Source organism: Chironomus tepperi, unplaced genomic scaffold (genome assembly GCF_022539635.2).
Source record: "Chironomus tepperi strain 1889 unplaced genomic scaffold, CSIRO-AGI_Ctep_v1 contig_88, whole genome shotgun sequence".
Lineage (NCBI taxonomy): Eukaryota > Metazoa > Arthropoda > Insecta > Diptera > Chironomidae > Chironomus > Chironomus tepperi.
In genome coordinates, this window is record NW_027226210.1 from 514,720 (window position 1) to 538,728 (window position 24,009).

At 34.7% G+C, this 24,009-nt stretch overlaps 3 protein-coding genes and 2 long non-coding RNA genes across 5 annotated transcripts in view; 4 read left to right on the plus strand and 1 right to left on the minus strand.

The window, feature by feature from the left end:
• Positions 1-2,434: 2,434 nt before the first annotated feature.
• The window catches only part of LOC139086712 (uncharacterized), a 152,708-nt gene continuing 131,133 nt past the window's right edge, over positions 2,435-24,009 (minus strand). The window contains exons 7-9 of the mRNA XM_070635291.1: positions 5,102-5,392; positions 4,848-4,962; positions 2,435-3,874 (exon numbers count right to left, since the gene is read on the minus strand). Coding sequence (XP_070491392.1) covers positions 3,279-3,874; positions 4,848-4,962; positions 5,102-5,392 — 1,002 coding nt within the window. The 3' untranslated portion in view covers positions 2,435-3,278. The remainder of the gene's footprint in view (positions 3,875-4,847; positions 4,963-5,101; positions 5,393-24,009) is intronic.
• On the plus strand, positions 7,138-8,392 carry LOC139086713 (kappaPI-actitoxin-Avd3b-like). Its single transcript, XM_070635292.1, has 3 exons — positions 7,138-7,280; positions 7,878-7,985; positions 8,259-8,392. The coding sequence occupies exons 1-3, from the start codon at positions 7,207-7,209 to the stop codon at positions 8,323-8,325; spliced, it is 249 nt and encodes an 82-aa protein (XP_070491393.1). The 5' UTR covers positions 7,138-7,206; the 3' UTR covers positions 8,326-8,392.
• On the plus strand, positions 8,627-9,485 carry LOC139086714 (proteinase inhibitor-like). Its single transcript, XM_070635293.1, has 3 exons — positions 8,627-8,772; positions 9,044-9,145; positions 9,363-9,485. The coding sequence occupies exons 1-3, from the start codon at positions 8,708-8,710 to the stop codon at positions 9,424-9,426; spliced, it is 231 nt and encodes a 76-aa protein (XP_070491394.1). The 5' UTR covers positions 8,627-8,707; the 3' UTR covers positions 9,427-9,485.
• Positions 9,634-11,202, plus strand: LOC139086717 (uncharacterized). The gene is made up of 3 exons (XR_011544056.1): positions 9,634-9,739; positions 10,652-10,753; positions 10,986-11,202. It is a non-coding gene; the product is annotated as an uncharacterized lncRNA (long non-coding RNA).
• LOC139086716 (uncharacterized) lies at positions 18,128-20,805 on the plus strand. Its single transcript, XR_011544055.1, has 5 exons — positions 18,128-18,257; positions 18,480-18,581; positions 18,916-19,604; positions 19,667-19,774; positions 20,510-20,805. It is a non-coding gene; the product is annotated as an uncharacterized lncRNA (long non-coding RNA).

Sequence of the window (24,009 nt, forward strand, 5' to 3'; positions counted from 1 at the left end):
CGACTCGAAAAAGCTCAAATTTTGCTTCGCTCGACTCTCAAAAACTCATTTTTGCTTCGCTCTACTTAAAAAAGTTCAATTTTACTTCTCTCGACCCAAAAAAGTTCAATTTTACTTCTCTCGACCCAAAAAAGCTCAATTTTACTTCACTCGACTCAAAAAAGCTTAATTTTGCTTCGCTCGACTCAAAAAAGCTCAATTTTGCTTCGCTCGACTCAAAAAAGCTCAATTTTACTTCGCTCGACTCAAAAAAGCTCAATTTTGCTTCGCTCGACTCAAAAAAGCTCAATTTTACTTCGCTCGACTGAAAAAAAGATCAAATTTGCTTCGCTCGACTCAAAAAAGCTCAATTTTGCTTCGCTCGACTCAAAAAAAACACAATTTTACTTCGCTCGACTCAAAAAAGCTCAATCTAGCTTCACTTAATGCAAAAAGTATCACAAAAGTCACATCCTTGCTTAATTCCATCTTATACTTATCTCGCTCACATTCTCATCCATGCGATGCTCAAAATCTATAATTAATTTACAGCCATCTCATTCACCATGACGCAAGAATCAGATAATATGTTTTTCCCTATAATTACAATCCATTTTCAAGATTCCACTCTCGTTAAAGCCAAGATCTTGACAATTTTTTATGCTCCACAGAAATGGCAAAAACATGTTTGTCATCTAATGACAAGAGTCATTTTTATGTTGAACATCATTTTGACTTTAAAAAATGTCTCTACATGCCACACATATATATGTATATATATATTTTAAACAACTGTAAAATGTAGATTGTGGATGGTTTAATCTTCTTCTTTTAACCCCTTTTATTGTTGTTCTACGCTGTCATTGCAATGTGACTAAAAGAAGTGGTGTTCTTGGTGTGGATGGAAAAAAATTTGAAAAATGGATGTGCGGGGAATTTTAGGTGGGGAACTTATGACTTTTTGGAATTATGAAGAATGGAAATTTGGTAGGAACATTAAGAAGGTTGGAAATTAAGTAGCTAACAGCAGTTGCTGGAATAGTCATTCTAGAAGGCAAACAGACCACTTAGAAACCGAAAGCATGTCCTATATCTGTTTGGGTCAGTGTAATTTTTACATCTAAAATCCAATTCGACCTTATCGTAATTGACTTAAGACAACTTATCGCCTATACTTAAATACAGTCTTCAGTACTAGAGTATCGGGAGCGCCCGTTGCGCCCATCTTCAGAATTTTCAGCTTCACATAGCTTCATGTGGTATCACATTACACCCCCCATTCCCCCTGGCATCACATGGCTCCACGAAATGGCTTCACATGGCTTCACAAAATGGCTTCACATGGCTTCCGTTCTTGTATCAGCAAAGGGTGTTTATAATATAGATTATCGACTCAGAAATGACTCGACTTAATAACTTACTTGCTTCGCTGTCCGTACAAATCATCTGTAGGATTTACAGTCTTCTCCATTTGGAATCTAAAACTGGCTTCATCGCTAGCTGTCTTTGTCAATTACCAATCCAAAATGATTTACTGTCTCTATCAATACCCTTCTTTCAATAGTTCATTGACCGCCTTAGTTAGATTCGAAATGATTCGAAAATAATCAAATCGCATTTATTCTACTAGAAAATCGGGTTGGAAACTCGACTGACAGAAGTCCAATCCAGCCCAAGATTTGAACTCAATTTTGAATGACTTTACATAATTTTGAGACTCGAACCCCTACCTTCAGCATCAATTTTTCAATTTAAAGAATGCCATCCATCCTGATGACTCTTAAGAATGACAATTTTGAGATTAGAACTTCCCAAAAATCATTAAACTTAAAATCAATTCACCACAAATCACATTAAATAAATAGCCAATGAACAGAACAACCTTACCATCCAATAAACACAATAAGCATCATAAAAAGACCTTCCATACATGTCCACAAAAAAAGGAACAAAATGAATCAACAAAAAAAAGAAGGCAAAAAATTCTAAAGACTCAATAAAAAATTAATGAAATCCATTAAAATGAGAATGAAAGCATCAACATAGACATCCGTATTATGTTATGTATTGTCTAAATGAACAAGATTGAAAAGTTGATGAAAATAAATTGAGATAGATTTACGATCGAGCTCTACCACATGTGATGGCACATGACACATTTTTCTTCTTTATTATTTTAAAATTAAAGGAATTGTGAGACGAGTTGAGGGATATAAAGTGGATGTAAAGCAATAGTCTACTGTGATATCCATTCGATTTGTTTTTTAATATAGCAGCACATTTATTTCCTCTATACGAAATAAAAGAATCAAAATTGATTTTTACTTCTTTTTATTTTTCTTCATTAAACTCGGTATAAAAATAGAATATAAAAACACATTTAATCTTCTTTATTTTGTTTACTATAGACTATTATTGAAAATCATTAGGAAAATGAGAAGTGGATTATAAAAGTAAGTATTATAAATGTTAGCTGAAATTTGATATTTTTTTGTATTTGAAAATAAATTTGAATATTTAAGTTTTATAAGCAGGATTTATAGGTATGCGTTTAAAATTTGATTTCATTAGAATCATTTAGTTATAATGTCATATGATCACATGGTCACATGGTCATATGGTATTCATGTGGTTGTCATATGACATACATGAGATTGTCATATGACATACATGAGATTGTCATATGACATACATGAGACTGTCATATGACATACATGAGTCTGTCATGTGACATCCATGAGATTGTCATGTGACATCCATGATACAGTCATATGACATTCATGAGACTGTCATATGACACTCATGAGACAATCATATGATATCCGTGAGACTGTCATATGGCATCCATGTGGTTTGTCATATGGAATCCATGTAGTTTGTCATATGACATTCATGTGGTTGTCATGTGGTATCCATGTGGTTTATCATATGAAATTCATGAGAATGTGTGGTTGTCATATGGCATCCATGTGGTTTGTCATATGGCATCCATGAGACTATCATATGGTATCCATGTGGTTTGTCATATGAAATCCGTGTGGTTGTCATATGGTGGTTCAAATGTGGTTCAACTACTCTTAATCATCAAAACTTTATTGAAAAAAATCCATTATTTTAACATAAATTTCATATCAGAATAAAAAGATTCCAAAAACCACTATCGACCAAAATACCACAATAAGCACTGCTTAATCTATTTTTAAAAACTAAAAGCAAAAAAAATAAAGAAAATGAAAATTTTTTTATTATCCTTAGAAAAAAGGAAGTGGAAAAACTAGAAAATTTCCACAATCCGCCATTTAAAAAACGTTGAACTTTGCCCCATTGTTCCAGCACGAATGACTCTTATTGAAGAATTCCTTTGGAACTGTATTAACAGAACGTAACGATGCAAGTGCAGCTTCAAAACCAACTGAAACACAAATTGCTTCCGATTTTTGATTCAACATTGCGGTTATAAATCCAGCAGAAAATGCATCGCCAGCACCCGATGAACTTTTAACATTATTCTCAATTGTTGCTGGATAATGACGAAGCTTACTATCCCCATTCGTGCCACGTTGAATATATTGAAGATTATTCGTAAAGAATTTGTCATTGGAAGTGCCAAATCGTTTAATAAATATTCCATGACTTCCCGCAGTCACAATAATATTGTCAATGTCATCATGAAGCTTATCACACAGCTCAGCAATCTCATCAGAAAATTTGTTAATTTTCAAGTCATTGTCATGAGCCCAAAATGGCGTCGACGCATCACTTGATGGCTTTAATGTATCAACAATCTTTCTCAATTCATAAATGTTTGGTGTCATGAATTTTATTTGACGATATTGTTGGGGACTCAATTCAAAAGGCTTGCCAGCTATTAGCATATCCGTTGGCTCATAAAAAACTGTCAATATGGAATAAAAGAAATGTATTATTTGTAAATGTTCTGGGTATGTTTTGATGAGTCATTGCAACAATAGTTGCTGTCGCAGGAGATATACTCAAACACAACAATGGTAATGATAGTCGTGATGATGATGATGAGGAGCAGGAAAATGAATTGCACATGAGAGTAATTGAATGGTATTGAATAAGACAAAGAGAAGAGTAAGTTTGGGGATGATTTGGTGTTAAGGAGCGTGTATCACTTGGAAGGTATTGATTTATTGCGTTTAGAAGTATCTCAAGGGCGCCTCAAAAAGTCATGGAAATGTCGTGCTGTCAATAATGATGATGATTCACTTGACATGGCAGTTGTCATTGATAGAGCCAGCTTCAGACTCAAATTAGGAAGTATCACAACTTATGTTCGTAAGCCATAAGACTCTAGGATATATTTTTGAAGATGAACTCTTAGTGAAAAATGGAACTTCTTTCCTCAATCGAATGCCCCTAGAAGCCCTGAATGCCTTGAATGATCTAAAGTAAGAAAACAGCTATACACTAGAGTGCCATAGAGCATAGTTTGAGATACAATGGCTTAGACTTGTTCAGAACCTTACTACTTCTAAGGTTCTAGAAGAAAAAAGCACACTTCCTAACAACAGATCACGAGTGGGACTCGAACACACAACCTGAGATTTCTAGTCACATGCTCCTACCACTCAGCTACCGAAGGGTTGTTATGGTGCATGACAGAATCCGGGTATAAACATACTCTGAGCAATACTACTTTGGGTTAAACCTTAAAGGACACCAAACATTCATCTCCAAGTGATGAGGAAGTGGATTTTGGGTAATGAACGATGGGGAGTTCTTCCTCCAACCTCGTCAATCCACGCTAACATTCAGATAATCAAATTTAAAATCATCGACTTAATGAACATTTACAAGATATAGGACATATTGTATTGAATGCAAAGCTGCGGTTTACTGACCTGGTTTATCATATCGACATGCCAATAGCAATATCGCATCAATTGTTTCATGTGAAAGATTTGCATCAATACAAATCAACGGTGCATGCTTAATCAAATCCACATTGGCATATATCTGTAATGACATTGAAAATATTGGAATTGCATGTAAGGAACTAATGAATTGGCATATTTTTTACTGGTATTGGAAGTAGATTATAAGTATTGAGGAACTTCCTCCACAGCTCATAAATGTGAAAATACTTAATTCATACCAATTCAGGTGTTATTTCACTATGGATATCCATATCTCCAACATAAATTTTACAATCGCGAACTTTATCTAATATAACAGCACAACTAGCAGTTGCAAATGTCGATGATATTTGACTTGATTCAGTTGCTTCACTTGGTAATGTTTTACGTAAAACTTCACCATTCTGGTCGTCACCAAAAGCAGATATTAGCGATACAGAGCCATTTAATTTGTATAAACCCTCAGCAATATTTCTTGCTACACCACCGGGGGAGAATGTCGTTTTAGCTTTATATGTTGCACCATTCAACTGGAAATAAAAAGAATATAGGAAAGATATGTAAATTCTTGTGTTTTTAGAAATATAAATTACTATGTCGCGTTGAAAGAAATGTATTAACGGAAACTAAAGCAGTATTTATTGCTTGCGGTTGACTATGAATTCATTTATATGTCACAATAAGGAGCTTCAAGAGTTTATTAGGGAGTGTAAATGGTCGACAATAGACTAGAGTCGATTGGAGTCAACTAGAGTGAGACTAGAGTCGATTGGAGTCAACTGGAGTCGATTAGAGTTGACTAGTGTCGATTAGAGTCGATTAGAGTCGAATAGAGTCGATTAGAGTCGACTAGAGTCGATTAGAGTCGACTAGAGTCAATTTTAGTCGACTAGAGTCAATTAGAGTCGACTAGAGTCAATTAAAGTCAACTATAGTCGATTTGAGTCGACTAGAGTCGATTAGACTTGACTTGAGTCGACTAGAGTCGACTAAATTCGACTAGATTCACCAACTATCCAGACTCGTAACCCCTAAAATCCACAAATAGATTTTTTTCCATGTTTACCTTTGCTTCCGGCTTCATTTGTCTACATCCAGTCGCTCCGTAGTGTATGGAGCGTAAAAGATGTATGAATATTTGAAAGGTACATTATAGCCATTGTTTCAAAGTGCATTGCCCGTAAGCAAACGGTCATAACAATATAAAAAAAATAAAAATTTACAAACATCGAAACAAATAAAATATAAAGCGGGGAAAAGGAAGCGACACAGAATAGCATATTACATGCTAAACACTAGTTTTGTTTAATGCCTCCTGCAAATTCTATAGTTGTTGTTTAAAATATACAAAATAGAAGCTCCTGAATAGAACAAAATATAAAAAAAGGCAATATGAATATTTTATTTGGGACGAAACGGAAGCAGTAGAATTTGAAAGCAAAACAATACATAGATTGGGGTAAGGATAGGCATGTGAAAAGGAAATGAAAGCACTTTTCCGAAAGAATTTTGCATTTTAAATTAATGGGATTGATCAGAGGTAATTTTAGGGTCAGGAAGTTAGGTGGAAAAATGCGTGTAAATATTCATGGATTCATTTTTAAGACTTCATTTTCTCAAGAGCTTCTTTTAGGGAATTTTGTGACTTAGAGCTTGATATTGGAACTTGTCGAGCAACTCATCAAACAGTAGTTATGCACTCACTCCCTCACATCTTCCTCACACCCCTTTTTCAGACAAAATAGAGGAATCCCATTCCTTTCGGCTTCACCGCTGTGCATTGTGTACCCCTGGGCCCCCTGTGTCCCCTTTGCCAAATTGTCGTGCAACACATCAAATAACGATCAAATTTTATTGCCACCCCCTCCTCTCTTCCCACTTTCTTCTGTTTTGGATCCCATCCCATCTCATCTGCCCCCTCCTCCCCATGTACCCCATGTCCCAACTTGTCGTGTAACATGTCAGAGAGTGGTCGATTCCCCTCCTTATTGCACAATATCAAGATAAATATCTAAGCTACCCCAACACTTCCGATCAAACCCTAAATTTCCCCAGAATTCACCTCCGCATCCTTCCCTCAGTATAGCCTTAGATGAGATAGAAATCCAAAAAACTTCAATTCTCAAGAATTGACAAGTCGAGATTAATTTTGCTTGACTTAATCCAACGGATTTAAATTTTTCAAATACTTTCTTAAAATTTCTAACACAAGTCAAGCTTCATTGCTAATTAGGTAATCAATACATTGTACATCGCATTGTTTATCACGTCAAACCAGACAGTTGTTAATAAATAATCAGTCTCATTTGAATTTTCGAGTTAATTAGACGTACAATCAGTTAAAATGAAATTTGTTTTCTTCTTTATCGCATTATTTGTGTTGGTAGCAGTCATCAACTGTGATGAAAGTGATGATCCGTAAGTTGTGCAATATGCTGTTTATTACTTAATGTCAAACTGTGTTTGAGTTAAGGTTGCATTTGAAAAAATTGCGTTTGAAACTGGTTGTGGCTTATAAGAGTTGTTTATGTGCTACAGAATGTAATTTTCTGCTGGATATCCACATCTAACCCTGCAAATATTGTTCATAGGGTGGATATGTGGATAGTTAGTTAGAATTCTGAGGTGAATTAAGATACAGAAGCTTCTAAGAGACTCCTTAGTAGATTGGATGCAGAAGTGACTTAATTCTAACTATACTGCTTGATTTTCGTGTGGACAACTGTACTAAGCTCCCGAACAGCTTAAGTCGGTTAATTGATTCCAAATCTTGCACCAACCTGGCATGACTCTGTTATGGTAACTGATCTAAGTTAAATCTGACACCAAGTCAGAGTCATGCCGACATGGGGTCAGTTTTGATACATTAACCAACTTATTTTATTCGAGGTAGTACTGAGTATGAAGTCGTCTAAGATTTTGTCCAAAAATGTCAAATTGACATAGATTTTTATCGACACTTAAGCCGCAATAATTCAATTCCATTAATTTTTGTAAATTTTCTTTTAAATCTAGCCAAATTGTCTGTAATTTAGAGAAAGAGACAGGAATTTGCCGCGCAAACAAGCCAAGATGGTACTATGACGCATCAACAAAGTCATGTCACTTATTCACATATGGAGGGTAAGTTTGACTGTTCCAAGAATTGTCAATTGCTAGCTGCCCGAGCGACCAAAATAAAGGAATCTCTGCCACGGGACATATCGGCACAAGTTTATCATGGCAGCCAGATGGGGGAGACATGACACTAAGTCGCCATATGGCAGCTACTTGAATACTAATTTGTGCCGATCGGGGGGGCTTTTAAGGCTTCATATAATCATTTTTATTGGTCCATGGAGTCGCTTGGGCTTCTAATTCTTATGACGTCACTAATATTCTATTTTATATACACAGATGCAGAGGCAATGCCAACAACTTTAATACTGAAGCAGACTGCCTCGCCAAATGTAATGGAGTTTAGTAAAAATCATTAGTTACTGTAAAGTTGATGATTATGATTAATAAAATGACATAAAAATGACAAAAAACTGTTTTATTTGAATCAGGTCTTCCTTAAAGCCAGTTTACAGCCAGATGCCAAATTTAAGTTCCAAAAATCTTATCAAATTCGCACGAATTTCAAATCTAGTTTAATCCGCATCCACATTTAGAATGTGTTCAATCAGTTAACTTTTTATGTCACAAGCATTATCAGCACATGATGTGATTTTGAGTGTCAAAGATCAGATAATTGTGTCATTATTTCAACAAAAAAACAGCCACAAATTCTCTCTGTGTGCTCAATTCTCACATATTAGTTTATTTTTGAACCTCAAAGTGTTTGGAAGTGCCAACAATAAAAAATGAAATTTTTATTCACAATTTTGTCAATTTTCTTCTTCTTTGCAACAGTCTATGGACAATCGGCGTAATCATACAGGAGTAGCACAAGTCGGTTAATCGATAGACAATTCGACATCCGGCTGGCGTGACTCTAACCTAATGCTGGATTCAGCTTGAATGCCAAGTAGGCGTGATCCAGGCAAAGTGCTGCATTTAAGCCTGGAATGCCTGGATACGCATCCAATCCACCAACATTCCAGAGTCAATCCGGTCTAGTGCCAAATTCCATATCGATTGCATGACTTGTGCTTTTAGAGATAATTGAGTGTCTAATGAGGATTCTTATATAACTTTAGTGACTGCACATCACCACCAGTTACTGGACGATGCTTTGCCTATTTCCCATCATGGAATTATGACTCAGCATCCAATACATGCAAACCATTTGTTTATGGCGGGTAAGTTGGGTTCATTTGTAGGCTAATCAAGGTTGATGCTGTACAGCAATCGATAGACAGTCATGTCAACACATGACTGTCGTTGTTGAGGGAATGTTCGGGAACTTTACATAATTTCCAAATGTTCCCTAATGATCCCGAGCAGCACAATGAAGGGTGTCTTGACTACCCATTAGGCTTCATATAAAAAATCATAATAATTTTGAACTATTTGCAGATGTCAAGGAAATGGAAACCGTTACGAAACCGAAGCTGAATGTATTGCTAAATGTGCTCATTGATTAAAATGAATTGAAATTTGTAAACTAAAAAGCAATAAAAAAAAAAAGTTGAACTGGAACTGATTTTAGTTAATTATTTACTTGTTAGCCTTTATTTGATAATCCTTTCCAATACTATGGTTGATGATTTTAATTGGTACGATACTATAAAATGTCACTTAGAATTCATATTGAGACAGTCTTATTTGAAATTTCAAGTTATTTAGACGTGCCAAGGATAAAAACTTAAAATGAACTTTGTTTTCTTCTTAATTTCATTATTTGTGCTGATAACAGTCACTATGACGCATGTTTGTGAAGAAAGAGTTGTTCCGTAAGTGTATTAACACATGATGTTGCTGTCAGATGCTTAAAGGCTTAGTAAAGGGTCAGACATAAAAAAAGCTATGATAGTCTGACCCTGCTAAAACTTAACAAAAAGCTTTCTAGATCATAGATACTAAATTCCTAAATTTTTGAGACATTTGACCTATTTTTCATCAATCTCACCCACGTTGGTCGAAAACGTATTTCACTCATATACAGACTATATTATATCGTTGGAAAGGTTTTTTGATATACTACGTACCACTAGTGTTTCCATAACATTAATATTCGATTTTTTAAATAACACTGTTGGTCAAAACCAGAGTTTTAGTAAAAATGTTGAGAATTTTTGACTTCGAAGTCAATTTTCACTACTTAAACTGCACAATATCAATGTACAATTTAGGCAGTAAATGTAGCTATAAATAAGATCTTTATCATACAATAGTTTTAAAAAAATTTTAATGCACCATATAGACAGGATGCTACAAAAAAGACAAAAATACCAAGGTTTTTCAGAATTTTTCGCTTTTATCTTCCCATAGTGGAACCGATACATATTTTATTTATATTTTTATAAAACCTCTTACAACTACCTATCACATAGAAAAACTTTGATAAAAATTGATTGAGGTGGAGAAGCACCAAAACAATTTGAAAATGTCCATAACCTAAAAAGGACAAAGTTCGGCTAAGGAATTAGAGCTGGCGTGACTCTAATTTAATGCTGGATTTAGTTTGAATGCCAAGCAGGTGTGATTCAGGCAAAGTGCTGCATTTAAGCTGAATGCTTGGATGCGCATACAATATACCAACATTCCAGAGTCAATCCGGTCTAGTGCCAAATTTCATATCGATTGCCCGACTTGTGCTTTTAGAGATAATTGAGTGTCTAATGAGAATTCTTATATAACTTTAGTGACTGCACATCACCACCAGTAACTGGACGATGCTTTGCCTATTTCCCATCATGGTATTATGACTCAGCATCCAATACATGCAAACCATTCGTTTATCGCGGGTAAGTTGGGTTCATTAAATCATGAGTATGATGACATTTGGAGACTAATCAAGATTGGTGCTGTACAGCAATCGATAGACAGTCATGTGATGTTGAGGGAATGTTCGGGAACTTTACGTAATTTCCAAATGTTCCCTAATGATCCCGAGCAGCACAATGAAGGGTGTCTTGACTACTCATTATTTGGTGCTGATTAGGATGAAAAATCATAATAATTTTTAACTAATTGCAGATGTGAAGGAAATGGAAACCGTTACGAATCCAAAGCTGAATGTATTGTTAAATGTGCTCATTGATTAAAATGAATTGAAATTTGTAAACTAAGAAGCAATAATAAGCAAAAAAAACTCAGCTTCGAACTAGAGGAAGACTGCATGAAAACATGTAACGGAGTGTAAAATACTAATCGGAATGCTTGTAATGGATGTAAATTTAAGAAACTTAATGAAAAATGTGTAGTAAATTTGGTTTATAATTCATGGAATTCCCTAGTATTTTAGGTGATTCCAATAACAATAAATTGCTTTTTTACACATAATTACATGACTTAGTTCCACTTTTGTTTGTTTTCATGATTTTATCAGCACTTTGCTTCACTGAACCATGTCGAAGATCAGCTGTTTTTGTATAAAATTGGACTTCACTTATATGATTGTTACTCAATATTTCAGAGAGCTTACAAGCTTCAAATTTCAAATTCAAAATGAAATTTTTGTTCGTTATTTTTACAATTTGCTTCTTTTTTATCACAATTTATTGAGAAAAACCGTAAGATTTGCAGCATAACTCGAAAAGACATGGAACATGCTTATGAGTATGATCACATAAATAAGCATGCTCAATTATATTGGAAAAGGACAGCATAGTCCTCAGGTTATCAAGAATGGGTAGAAAATCCCGATCAGCTAGTAGAAATACAGAAAATCCCCAAGGTGAGAATTCCACAAAAAATTCATCAACATCCAGTTCAACCTCAATAAGCAGTGACTCTCAAGTCAAAACGGCTAATATTCATTACTTTAAGCTGCAAAGATATCAAATCTGCGCTTAGCCAATTTACATTCAAGAAGACACTAGTCTGGAAGATCCAGTCAACAAATTCAACACAAATTCGTGTCCCAGCTAGTAAAGTCATCAATAATATACGCTGTATGTTGTTCAATTCGGGGTTCCTGAAATGAATATTCACATCCTCAATCATAAACACAAGGTGATTGACAGCATCATAGTCAGATGGGAGAGACTCAAGAAGAGCATTAGTAATGTCACACAATGCTATAACTATTATGTAATTTTCAAATGCTCCCTAATTTCCAAAAGCAGCACAATGTGCCTCATTGAAAATGTCAAGGAAATGGAAACCGTTATTCATACAAAAAAATCATGCATATTAAGAAGTAACGGTTTTCTGAAATTCAAACTTTCTAACGATTTTGCAAAATTCAAAATTTTCCCGCCAAAAGTTGTTTACATATTGTGCTGAAATCAAAAGTGATTATAGTATTTATGCGTTGATTTGAATGATCGATAACCCAATAACTCGAAAGAACCGAACTATTAAAACAATCCTGAGCTTTCTATGACGTCTAGTTTTCGATATCTCGCGTTCCGGCTGAACGACTGAACGAACAAAAATTAAGCTACCATTTTGAAAGAAATCTAATTATGAATTGAACTGGAACTGATTTTAGTTAATTATTTACTTGTTAGCCTTTAATTGATAATCCTTTCCAATACTATGGTTGATGATTTTAATTGGTACGATACTATAAAATGTCACTTAGAATTCATATTGAGACAGTCTTATTTAAAATATCAAGTTATTTAGACGTGCCAAGGATAAAAACTTAAAATGAACTTTGTTTTCTTCTTAATTTCATTGTTTGTGCTGATAACAGTCACTATGACGCATGTTTGTGAAGACAGATTTGAATCGTAAGTGTATTAACACATGATGTTGCTGTCAGATGCTAAGGCTTAATAAAGGGTCATACACAAAAAAAGCAATGATAGTCTGATGCATATAAAAATAAAAAAAATTCAAAATTCCTGAATTTTTGAGACATTTGACTTATTTTTCATCAATTTCCAACTGATATTTAGCTCACATATCTGCAATATGGAGAAAGATAAAGGACGTTGCAGGGCAAGAATGCCCAGATGGTACTATGACACAACAACAAAGTCATGTCGAGAATTCACTTATGGAGGGTAAGTTTTCTTGTTATTGCAATTAGGTGGCCCGAGCATCCAAAATGAAGAAACTCTACCACGGAATCTATCAGCCAGATGAGGGCGACATCACATCCAAGTGGCAATTGACATGAATCTTGGTACTAAGTTGCCAAATGGCAGCTACTTGAATACTAATTTGTGCTGATCAGAGGAGCTTTTAAGGCTCTACTAAACCATCTTTATTGGTTCACGGAGTCGATTGGGTTTTTATTCTTATGACGTCACTAATATTCAATTTTATATATACAGATGCCACGGCAATGCCAACAACTTTAAAACGAAAGGAGAATGTATCAACAAATGTCTTATAATATTATATTAATGGATGTAAATTTGAGAAACTTAATGAAAAATGTGTATTAAATTTGGTTTATAATCCATGGAATTCCCTAGTATATTAGGTGATTCCAATAACAATAAATTGCTTTTTTACACATAATTACATGACTTAGTTTCACTTTTGTTTGTTTTCATGATTTTATCAGCACTTTGCTTCACTCAACCGTGTCGAAGATCAGCTGTTTTTGTATAAAATTGGACTTGACTTATATGATTGTTACTCAATACTTCAGAGAGCTTACAAGCTTCAAATTCAAGCATAGATTAATTCGTTTATTTACAGCAAGTAAATATCGAATGCTTGCATTTGGATCTTGTCATTAAGCTATCACTCAATAATTATTCCTTATTGTAAATTGCATTTAATTGATACTTTAAGGAGTATCCATTGACGACTGTCCGTCAATAACAAATTTCAGTTAAATTATGAAATAGTTCATGACGATATATCATTGGACATAGTTCAAAATGAATTTAGCAGTCATCGTTGTCCTTATTGTCATTACCACAGCTTCTTTTACCATTACAAATACAGATAAGATGCATAATTTAGTTACTATGGCATGTAAAGTATCAAAAGATGTTATTAGCATGCAGTCAAATACACAAGATATTCTAATTGGGGATTTATTTGGAAGTACTCGATCTTCTATAGTTAATGAGGTTATTCAGTGTATTGGACATGAAATACCTGTAATTGTCACAGATTTCAAGGAAGAATTGAATGGGAAAAGTTTAAGGGAAGCGTCGGTTATTATGTTGATGCTTGGAAATCTCAATACGGTAAGGCAAAGGTGTAGATCAGTGGTAGGCAGCCTGTAGCAGTACACAGGTGAAAGGTTGCCCACTACTGGTCTAGATTGCCTGTTTGTCAATGTCTATCCTTCCAGATCATAATGCAGTCAATCATATTCAACAATGAATACTCAACTGTTTGGAATCATAAGGCCAGGATACTCATTATAGCCACAAATTTCATAAACTACAGTCAGCAAATTCAAGTTCTATACACTTTTGCACATTATGGATTTATGGATGTGACAATCTTAACAGATATCAGCAATACACTAGAATTCACAACATTGGAGTCAATTCAAGGGAATATGCTAGTTATTAAGGATGACTTCAATGGCTTAACAGTATTTCCGGATAAATTGAAAGACCTCAAAGGATATGGCTACAGAATTATTGTCTACAGCCAGCTTCCTCGTCTAATAATTGAAAATGGACATCTACAAACACCGTTGACATACTTCATCGAAGCTGTTGCTGCAAAGCAAAATGCCAGGATCCAATATTAGCATTTAGTTGATCGATTGGCATTTCCAAAACTTTGGTCGAGTAGACGAATGGATCTAACTTTTAATACTGGCTTTGACTTTCCAAATGCCAAAAAATATCCAAAACTGCTTACTTATGAAGAAACTGGCTATTGTGCCTTAGTTCCTCGACCATCAAAATCATCCATTTTTGAATTTATTTTCATTAAGCCATTCGATATGTCCACATGGATTATTTTGTTCCTTACAATTGCCATATGTGCTATAGTTTGGAGATTGTTTCGTCATCGTGGTGCTGTTGATTCTCAATGGCTTCTTATTTATTGGATTTTTGTTGTATTTGTTGGTCAGGGTACAGTATATAGGCAGAATAATCGATTTATTTTGGTGATTTTACTACAACTTGTAATTTTCATGATTTTTGTCTTAAGCAGCATTTATGAAAGTTCTATAACATCGTTCCTGATTCAGCCTATTCATGAAGATTTACTGACTAGATTCGATCAAGTTCTAGCCAGTGACTATGAAATAATAACAGATGAAAGTTTTGCATATAAAGTTAAAGATTCTGAGGAGTTTATGGCTATAAAAAGCAGAATGAATGCATCAGTTCTAGATCTTGGCGATATGTATGCAAAGGAAATCCAACGACAGCATTATGTTTTTATATTTGATTGTGAAAGACTCGAATGGGATATCAGCAGGAAGCTTAGAAACGAATTAAGAGCATCTCATTATTACTATTTACTTCCAGACAAGATTCTCAATCATTTTGTGAGACTTGAAGCTAGTTTTTCAAATCCATTTATTGAGAGACTCCAATATTTTATGGATTTATCATTTCAGGCTGGATTGCCGCACATTTGGAAGGTCTTTTCATGGCAAAGCTATTTAAAAATCTCACACCGTTTTGTGGCCGATACTCAAACTTTTTTGGAACTTAAAGACTTCATTCAAGTATTTTACATCTTAGTTATTGGCTATGCTGTCTCGACACTTGTTTTGCTTGCCGAAATATCCTTTGAAAGTTGCTTAAAACATTTGCATTTAGCATATTGTGGAATAAAGCTGAGAACTAGAGTTACAGATAATGGACATAGGAAGAAGAAGGCAAAGCAGTCAAAATATCAACGCGGAGCTCTATACTTTATTATTAATCAGCACAAGAAGATCAAACGATTGAAAAAAGTTAAAGTTAGGAGAATTTTTGTTCAGCCTCGATATATTGATTTGTAGGAAGCAGAGGAGAAGCTCTAATGAATTAAGGTACAAAAGTTAGTCACTATCGGATCTAATGACTATTTAGGTAATTCCAATAAAAATAAATTGCTTTTTTACACATAATTACATGACACTTTTGTTTGTTTTCATGATTTTATCAGCACTTTGCTTCACTCAACCATGTCGAAGATCAGCTGTTTTTGTATAAAATTGGACTTGACTTATATGATTGTTACTCAATACTTCAGAGAGCTTACAAGCTTCAAATTCAAATTCAAAATGAAACTTTTGTTCGTTATTTTTTCGATTTTCTTCTTTTTTGTCACAATTTATGGACAAAGACCGTAAGATTTGCAGCACAACTTGAACAGACAAGGGGCATGCTCATGAGTTCATTCAAATGAGTGTGCTCATTGTCTGTAAGAGTAAATAAATTTAAAATAGTGTCGGATTTGAATTTAATATGTAATTTTAGTGACTGCACATCAGCACCAGATTCTGGACGATGCTTTGCTGCATTCCCATCATGGTATTATGACTCAGCAAATAAGAAATGCAAAGAATTCACTTATGGAGGGTAAGTTTATATTAATCCGATCAGCATATATTGCAATGTTGTCATCATGACGTCGTGGCGGCAGTGAACCAAGTGACTGTCACTTAGTTCTAAGTATATGTTGATCGGGCTTGTAAATGCTAATTTATAAATTTAAAATTATTTACAGATGCGGTGGAAACGGAAACAGATACGAAACTGAGGCAGACTGTCTTAAAGCATGTGCTTGCTAAAGACTTGATTCCTATTGTCAATTTTTTATTTTGGAAATAAAGCCAATGAGTTCAAATTTAATAAAATTCATTTTTGTCGCTCGGGTTATGAAACTTATTTGCTGCATAATCACTTAAAATTATCAATCTGATTCATATTTTCATAATGTTGTGTCCTTCTGTTCTTAATTTCAGCACTTTCTGTTTTGATTCTAGTGACCCAAGGTCAAGGCTCGTGAGATTAATTCTGATTTATTGCACATGATTCAAAATATTTAAGAGACTTTACGTCGCCAACAGCTACTGATTGTAGGCATTGTTTTACAGATGGAACTACAATTTAGCCAAAATGACAAATTAGTAGATATTATGTCAAGCTCGAATAGAAGTCAGAATTGGCATTGCTTAAAGTCATCCCAGGTTTTGATGAACAATACTTGAAATGTAGACATGCTCACTTTATAGTCAGTCTAGCAATAAAAATTGACTTTATTTAAAAACCATTTAAATTGCATATAATTAACCAGCCTTCCTTAAGTGCCTATATAAATTGCAGTGGAAATTGCACTTACTTAATTACTTATTTTCGAAACTTAAAGGCACTCAAGCCAAAATGAAAGTTCTTCTTACTAGCTTTTTATTGCTTTTTCTTGTGACATGTTATGGACATTGATATAAATTGATTGCACTTCACCGCTGAAAGTTAGTGCCTGTGGAGCTAAAAAAAACCAAGATGGTCCTTTGATCCGAAACCAAAAACGTGCAAACTTTACGATAATGGCGGGTAAGACTCCGAGCAGACACAAATGTTGAAGGCTCTGTCCAGAAGACGTAGTCAAATCTTAATGCCTCCCCATCTGGCTCTGCCACGGAGCATTTATGGCTCCACTAAACTTCATTTATTAATACAAAATTGGAAGTAACCTCCGATCGGCGTCCACAAGTCTGACAAAAATAGTCTACATCCATTTGGTATCAATAAAAGGGCTTAAGTAGAGCCTTATTCTTATTAAAGCTACTTTGGTAATCTCAATCGATACGTTACAGAGAGTGAGTGCATGACAGCATGTAAAAGGCATCGAATATAGCTATACTAAGATTGTTATCAACAGCATATTTGAATCATCTACTGATAAAGCATGTGATTATTACTCAGAAGTCTACATTCTCATTCTCAATTTAATGTCGACTCTCAATGAAATTGTTTACTTTGAAGGTGGCTATAATGACTACATTTTTGAAATAAATGAGAATGGAATAGAGATATGGATTAGATTGTAAGCCTTTACTAATATAAATCCTCTCTAAGTTTGGCTGTTCAATGACTCTTTTGAGTAATCTGGTAAGGCACTTGGCTCTAGTAACCTGAAGGTCGTCGGTTCGAATCCAGCAGATCCCAAATGTATATTTTTTCATACTAAATGTACGATATTAAGAATAAGTTGATGCTATGGCCAATTTTGAACAAACCAGCGAGTCAGGAACATGGACATCATAGGCATGATATCTCATACTGCTCCCTAGTATAGTCACCCATCTCACAAATTGCCAGAATATTCAAAATCACAGAAAGTTCAGAGATTGCAAAACAAAATGAAGCTTATAATTTCGATCCTGCAAATATTTATTTTAATATCAATAGTATTGAGCCAGGATGATACGTAAGGAATTTGACAAGTTATCAGTGACGTAGCCAGGAATGGGTTCAAAACTCGAAACTTTAGAAAATTCTCTAGCTACGTCCTTGATAGGGTTATCAATCCCCGGATTGAATTTTTTGTGATTTCTGGATCAATATTAGGATTCAGTACATTAATCCCAAGATTGAAAACCCTAGCCCTTGACTTTCATTCACAAAAATTCTAACATTTGTACAAATCTAGCGACTGCACGTCACCTCCAGAGTCTGGTGTATGCATGGCAGACTTCCGATCATGGTATTTTAATCCAGAAACTAAAACTTGTGAAGAATTTGTTTATGGAGGGTAAGTAGAACTAGATAATAAGTAAGGCACAGAGCTTGAGAGTTTCGTCCAAGCAAAGCATGAGAGGAACAGCTCTTAGAATGTGGAAATAATCAAAAACAGATTAATATGTGTCCCAGAAGGCACATGACCTTCAAAATGATTAAAAATTTAGCTCTAGGTCAGCATGATTTAAGCCTTAAGCTAAATTCGATGAAATCAGGCCTTAAGCTGCTTGGAATCTGATTTTCGACCATTTCTGCACCATGTGCTTTCCGGGAACCTCACTATCTGATCCTCCGTTTTGCTTCCCCATTCTTAATTGCCATACCTAACCTAATCTACTACATTACAGCTGTGGCGGAAATCAAAACCGATTTCATGGAAAAGGAGAGTGCCTAATAAAATGTGCTGACAGTGTTCTAAAGACTTCATATGGATACGTTTTGAATATGTTCGAATAAATCATAATCAGCTCAGTGCCTTCGTGATTTTCTCAAGAATTCATTATCACAATAAAATAATAAAAGTTGTTGAACTTTAAAATTTTGCGCAAATAAAGTCATAAATAATCACTATGGGAATGGATGGAAGTTACGTCACATTTTCCGTTTACTTACAAACTTGTTGGAACCATGCTCTTGGAGCCTGACTCTACTTCTGGCCACATCACGAAACTTGGCCACATCTCCCCTCCCTGGCCTGGCCACATCACCCATCCCCTTGACGTAAAGCATTGTGTTGGTCACATCATATTGACGAGCCCCTCCACCACCCTCCTCCCTCTAATCATAAGAGCTACCTAATTTACGAACCATCCCAAATCTGCGTCAATCCAACTGGATTTATCAAGTCTAAAATTCACACAAATTATCTCAACTAAATTCCCACTTAAACTCTTTCGAAGGAACTAAATTAAATATTTTATAGTCAGTCTTCCTTCAAACTTCTAATCTATCGCACACAAAACCAAAAAAATATGAAATTTCTTTTCTTTTTTATTTCAATCATTCTGATATTGGCATGTGTCAACGGCGATGATCCGTAAGTATAGTTTGGCATTGCTTTTATATTGAGATTAACTAGATTTTTGTTTTTACGTTCAGAAATGAAATCTGTCGTTTAGGTGCCTTTACTGGACATTGTCGTGCATCTGAACCAAGATGGTATTATAATGCTGGATTGAAGTCATGCGTGTTCTTTATTTATGGAGGGTAAGGAGGATATTGAGAGTTATGCTTACTGTACTATACTGTACTATACTGTACTATACTGTACTATACTGTACTATACTGTACTATACTGTACTATACTGTACTATACTGTACTATACTGTACTATACTGTACTATACTGTACTATACTGTACTATACTGTACTATACTGTACTATACTGTACTATACTGTACTATACTGTACTATACTGTACTATACTGTACTATACTGTACTATACTGTACTATACTGTACTATACTGTACTATACTGTACTATACTGTACTATACTGTACTATACTGTACTATACTGTACTATACTGTACTATACTGTACTATACTGTACTATACTGTACTATACTGTACTATACTGTACTATACTGTACTATACTGTACTATACTGTACTATACTGTACTATACTGTACTATACTGTACTATACTGTACTATACTGTACTATACTGTACTATACTGTACTATACTGTACTATACTGTACTATACTGTACTATACTGTACTATACTGTACTATACTGTACTATACTGTACTATACTGTACTATACTGTACTATACTGTACTATACTGTACTATACTGTACTATACTGTACTATACTGTACTATACTGTACTATACTGTACTATACTGTACTATACTGTACTATACTGTACTATACTGTACTATACTGTACTATACTGTACTATACTGTACCATACTGTACTTTATCATTTACTCTACACAGATGCGATGCAAATGAAAATAACTTTTTGACCAAAGAAGCTTGTGAGGCAAAATGCAGTGGCGTTGAATGAATTACAGCTGAGTTATTATGGCCAAAGGTGCAGTTCAGCACCCAAAGGTCTCCCAACCCTCACCTTGAACAGAATCAATTAATTTTTTTTACCTAATTATTGTCAAGTATCATTAATAAAATCTGTTGTTTAATAACAAATAGCAACATTAATACCTGAAGCCCAAAAATAGCCAAAAAAGCAATTATAACAGCTACGACTATAAATAAATATTAATAGAAAATAATCACATGTGTTTCATGTTTAATTTATCTGAAAACGACCAAAAATCACGTTTATGACATTTTGTAACGCCTATAATTAAGCATATTGTATGCTTTTGTAAGGAAAAATGGAAATTGATTATTGATTGGATTTTGTCCTTTGAAATTTTTTTTGGAATTGATTGTTTTCCAATAGCTTTTGTGTATAATAGTTTAGGATCTGATTTCTATGAAGGGTTAGGTCAGTGGTGGGCAACCTGTGAGTCATGACAAAAATGACACGAAAAGTATGCCATGTGGAATTTTAAACGAGGCTTTCCATTGAGATTGGCAGCGAAAACTAAATGAATAAGGAAATGGTGCAGGAGAGGGGGAGAGGCAGGTCGACCTGAATACGCCCCTGCTTGATTGCTTCTTCGAGGACGAATGTGATGGAAAGAAGATGGAATAAGAGATTGTATTCATTATATTTTCAGTTGTATCTCAGGTATAAGGAGGATCTGGATAATTTAATACCTGGATAGTTCAACTAGCACAAGTCGGTTACTTACTTACTTACTTCGTTAGTCATACAGATCATGACCTCTCATAGATGTCGCCTAAAAACAGCTCTATCACTGGCTACCGTTTGTTAGTTCTTGATTCTAAATGCAATACTATCTCGATTAACAGCTTCGTTACATGCACAAGTTTGTTAATCGACAGTTTGTCAAATATAAACCAAATCAGAGTCACGTCTCCTTAGGGTCGGATTTTTGATCGATTAACCGTTTTGTCCTTTTCAGGTTCTTTAATTTGCCTAGATTCCTAGATCCCTAACAGACAAAGAACATGGTATCTAGGGGTTTCAATCCCGGGATCCCGCATCCCTAGATAGATCCCGGGATCCCGGACGTTTTTCCGGTCCCGAAATCCCGGGATTGGAGAAGCTTCAATCCCGGGATTACGGGATTGAGAATTCATTTGATGTTGATACAAAAACTTCAAGTTTAAAGTCTAAAATGTTAAAAAAATTAAGAACCACACGTTTGAAAATCACGTCTAATAATATAATATAGTAATTTCATCCACAATTTTTGAAGTTAAAGTTAAAAATGAGGCTTTACAGTATCAAATAACAAAAATTGATTGAAACTTTTTTTAAAAATTCATATTAAATTTTTAATATTTTGAAAGGCCAGAAATTAAATTTATTTGTTTGTAATTTCTTAAAATTCTGTTAAGGTGTACCAAAGATCTCAAAAATTTAGGCAAATTCTGTGTTTATTATGCTTTTCCCGGGGAATCCCGAGATCCCGAAATTTCTATTCCCGATCCCAAAAATCTATCGAAATTGGGATTTTGAGAAAGCATGATATTGACATCTTGATTTCGGCTTTGAAACCACAAATCTTGGCAATTTTTATGTTTTGTCATTAATTTGTTTTGTTAACTATTTAGAACACATTTTTGTGTACTGGAAATGATTTTTTTTCATCCTCAAAATTTCTAATAAAACTATTAGTATTACATTTGCACTTGAATTCGACTAAAAACTTGATATTTTTTTCATCATCCAATCCCGGGATTAATCCCGGGATCCCGGGATTGAGATTTCAAATCCCGTAATCCCGGGATTGGAATTGGCCCGGGATTGAAATCCCTAATGGTATCATTGTATAGCCTAAAAGCGGTCTATTTGCCTATCAGAAGGTACCTCAGATTCTGTTCCTTCTGTTTCCACAACAATCATACAATTGAACCAAGAATTTGAACCCAATATTTAAACTTCACCCTCAAAGCATTCCTGTCGTAAATATTTCCCACTTCATTCTCTTTGTTGTCATTCTCAGAAACAGTACAAGATTTTCTTTGAATTTCAATTCCTCTCCAGCATTATCCAATATCAAAGAAAAACATTTTTATTTTATATTTTCTCAGAAAAAACAACAGTAAGCATAGAAAAAAAAAAATTATTTAAATTTTTTAACCATTCTTATTGTCAAGTAAGGAGCATGTCATTGAATTATAAGAAAAACAAGTTCAAATAAATTTTTAAATGTCAAGGTAAACATATCAATGCTTCCGAAAGAGATTTATAGGAATTACTGTAATATGATATTATTGATACCAACAAAGTTACAATTTTTTCGTTTTTTGATTGCGTATTAAATTTCAGTGGAAAATGTAATGATGTTTTGATTACTTTCTCAAAGAGACAACATTAAGGCTGTGATGATGGAGAAGAAGTCTTGTCAAATTGGATTGATAAAGTAAGTGCTTGATGAATTAGGGGTGGTTTCTTGGGTAGCTAAGGACAATCTAGTCTAACACCGAGAATTAATTTTATTCTCATCACCTAATATAGTTCCTCAATATTCAGTTCAAGGGTACGGTGCCTTAAAATGCCCCAAAAAACATAACATAACTTGCTTATATTAGGAGCTGGTTGCTTGATATACACGTGATTAAGCCAATCTTATTAGAAGCCAGTAAATGCCTCTCTAGAGTAATCTGCAAAGGACCTTGACTCAATTTTGGTGTGTTGACTCGAAGGTCGTCAGTTCGAATCCTGATTTCTGTGTGAAACCTGATGACCTTTGAGCCAACACACCAAAATTGACTCAAGCTCCTTTGCAGATTACTCTAGAAAGGCATTTACCGGCTTCTGTAGAATGAGCGATTGATTTGCTTTTGCAGATTACTCCACATCGAGGCATTTACCGGCTTCTGTGTAATTTCTAAATTTCTGTGTTTTCTTGACGTTTGGATACTTTGATAGCTTCTCTTATGAGATTAAATTGAAATTAGAGCTCTGGACAACGTTGAATTAGAAAACGTATCAGAACTTGGAATAGCAAACAAAAGTGGGTGATTTTCTGGAAATCATACAGCGCGGAAATAAGTCATGAATATCTGAGTTAGCACTAAATTCCTTAAATCTAAAACATTTGGTTACAATCGATCAAGGTAAGTGTCACAACCTGACTTGAACCGAATTTGGTGAAATCTGACTTAGTTCAGAGTCAAGTTGCCCTGGAGTCGGGTTTATTGCTTACCCAAAGCAGCACAATGGGGCGAACTGCAATTTTTAACGTGAAAATGGATTGAAATCAGCCTCAATGGATTCATAAAGACAACTTTGCGTCTTACCATTAATACAGAGATTTAGCGGTGCCGTAGCAAACATGCTGTACTGTTTGGATCCAAATACTTACTTGCTTACTATAACAATGCTCCGACTTGGA

Excerpts from the sequence above, each read along its gene's own strand:
- LOC139086713 (XM_070635292.1), top strand. The coding sequence starts at position 7,207 with ATGAAATTTGTTTTCTTCTTTATCGCATTATTTGTGTTGGTAGCAGTC. Across the intron at positions 7,281-7,877 it reads TGTGATGAAAGTGATGATCC|CCAAATTGTCTGTAATTTAG; the intron begins GTAAGTTGTGCA and ends TTTTAAATCTAG. Across the intron at positions 7,986-8,258 it reads CACTTATTCACATATGGAGG|ATGCAGAGGCAATGCCAACA; the intron begins GTAAGTTTGACT and ends TTATATACACAG.
- LOC139086714 (XM_070635293.1), top strand. The coding sequence starts at position 8,708 with ATGAAATTTTTATTCACAATTTTGTCAATTTTCTTCTTCTTTGCAACA. Across the intron at positions 8,773-9,043 it reads ACAGTCTATGGACAATCGGC|TGACTGCACATCACCACCAG; the intron begins GTAATCATACAG and ends ATATAACTTTAG. Across the intron at positions 9,146-9,362 it reads AAACCATTTGTTTATGGCGG|ATGTCAAGGAAATGGAAACC; the intron begins GTAAGTTGGGTT and ends AACTATTTGCAG.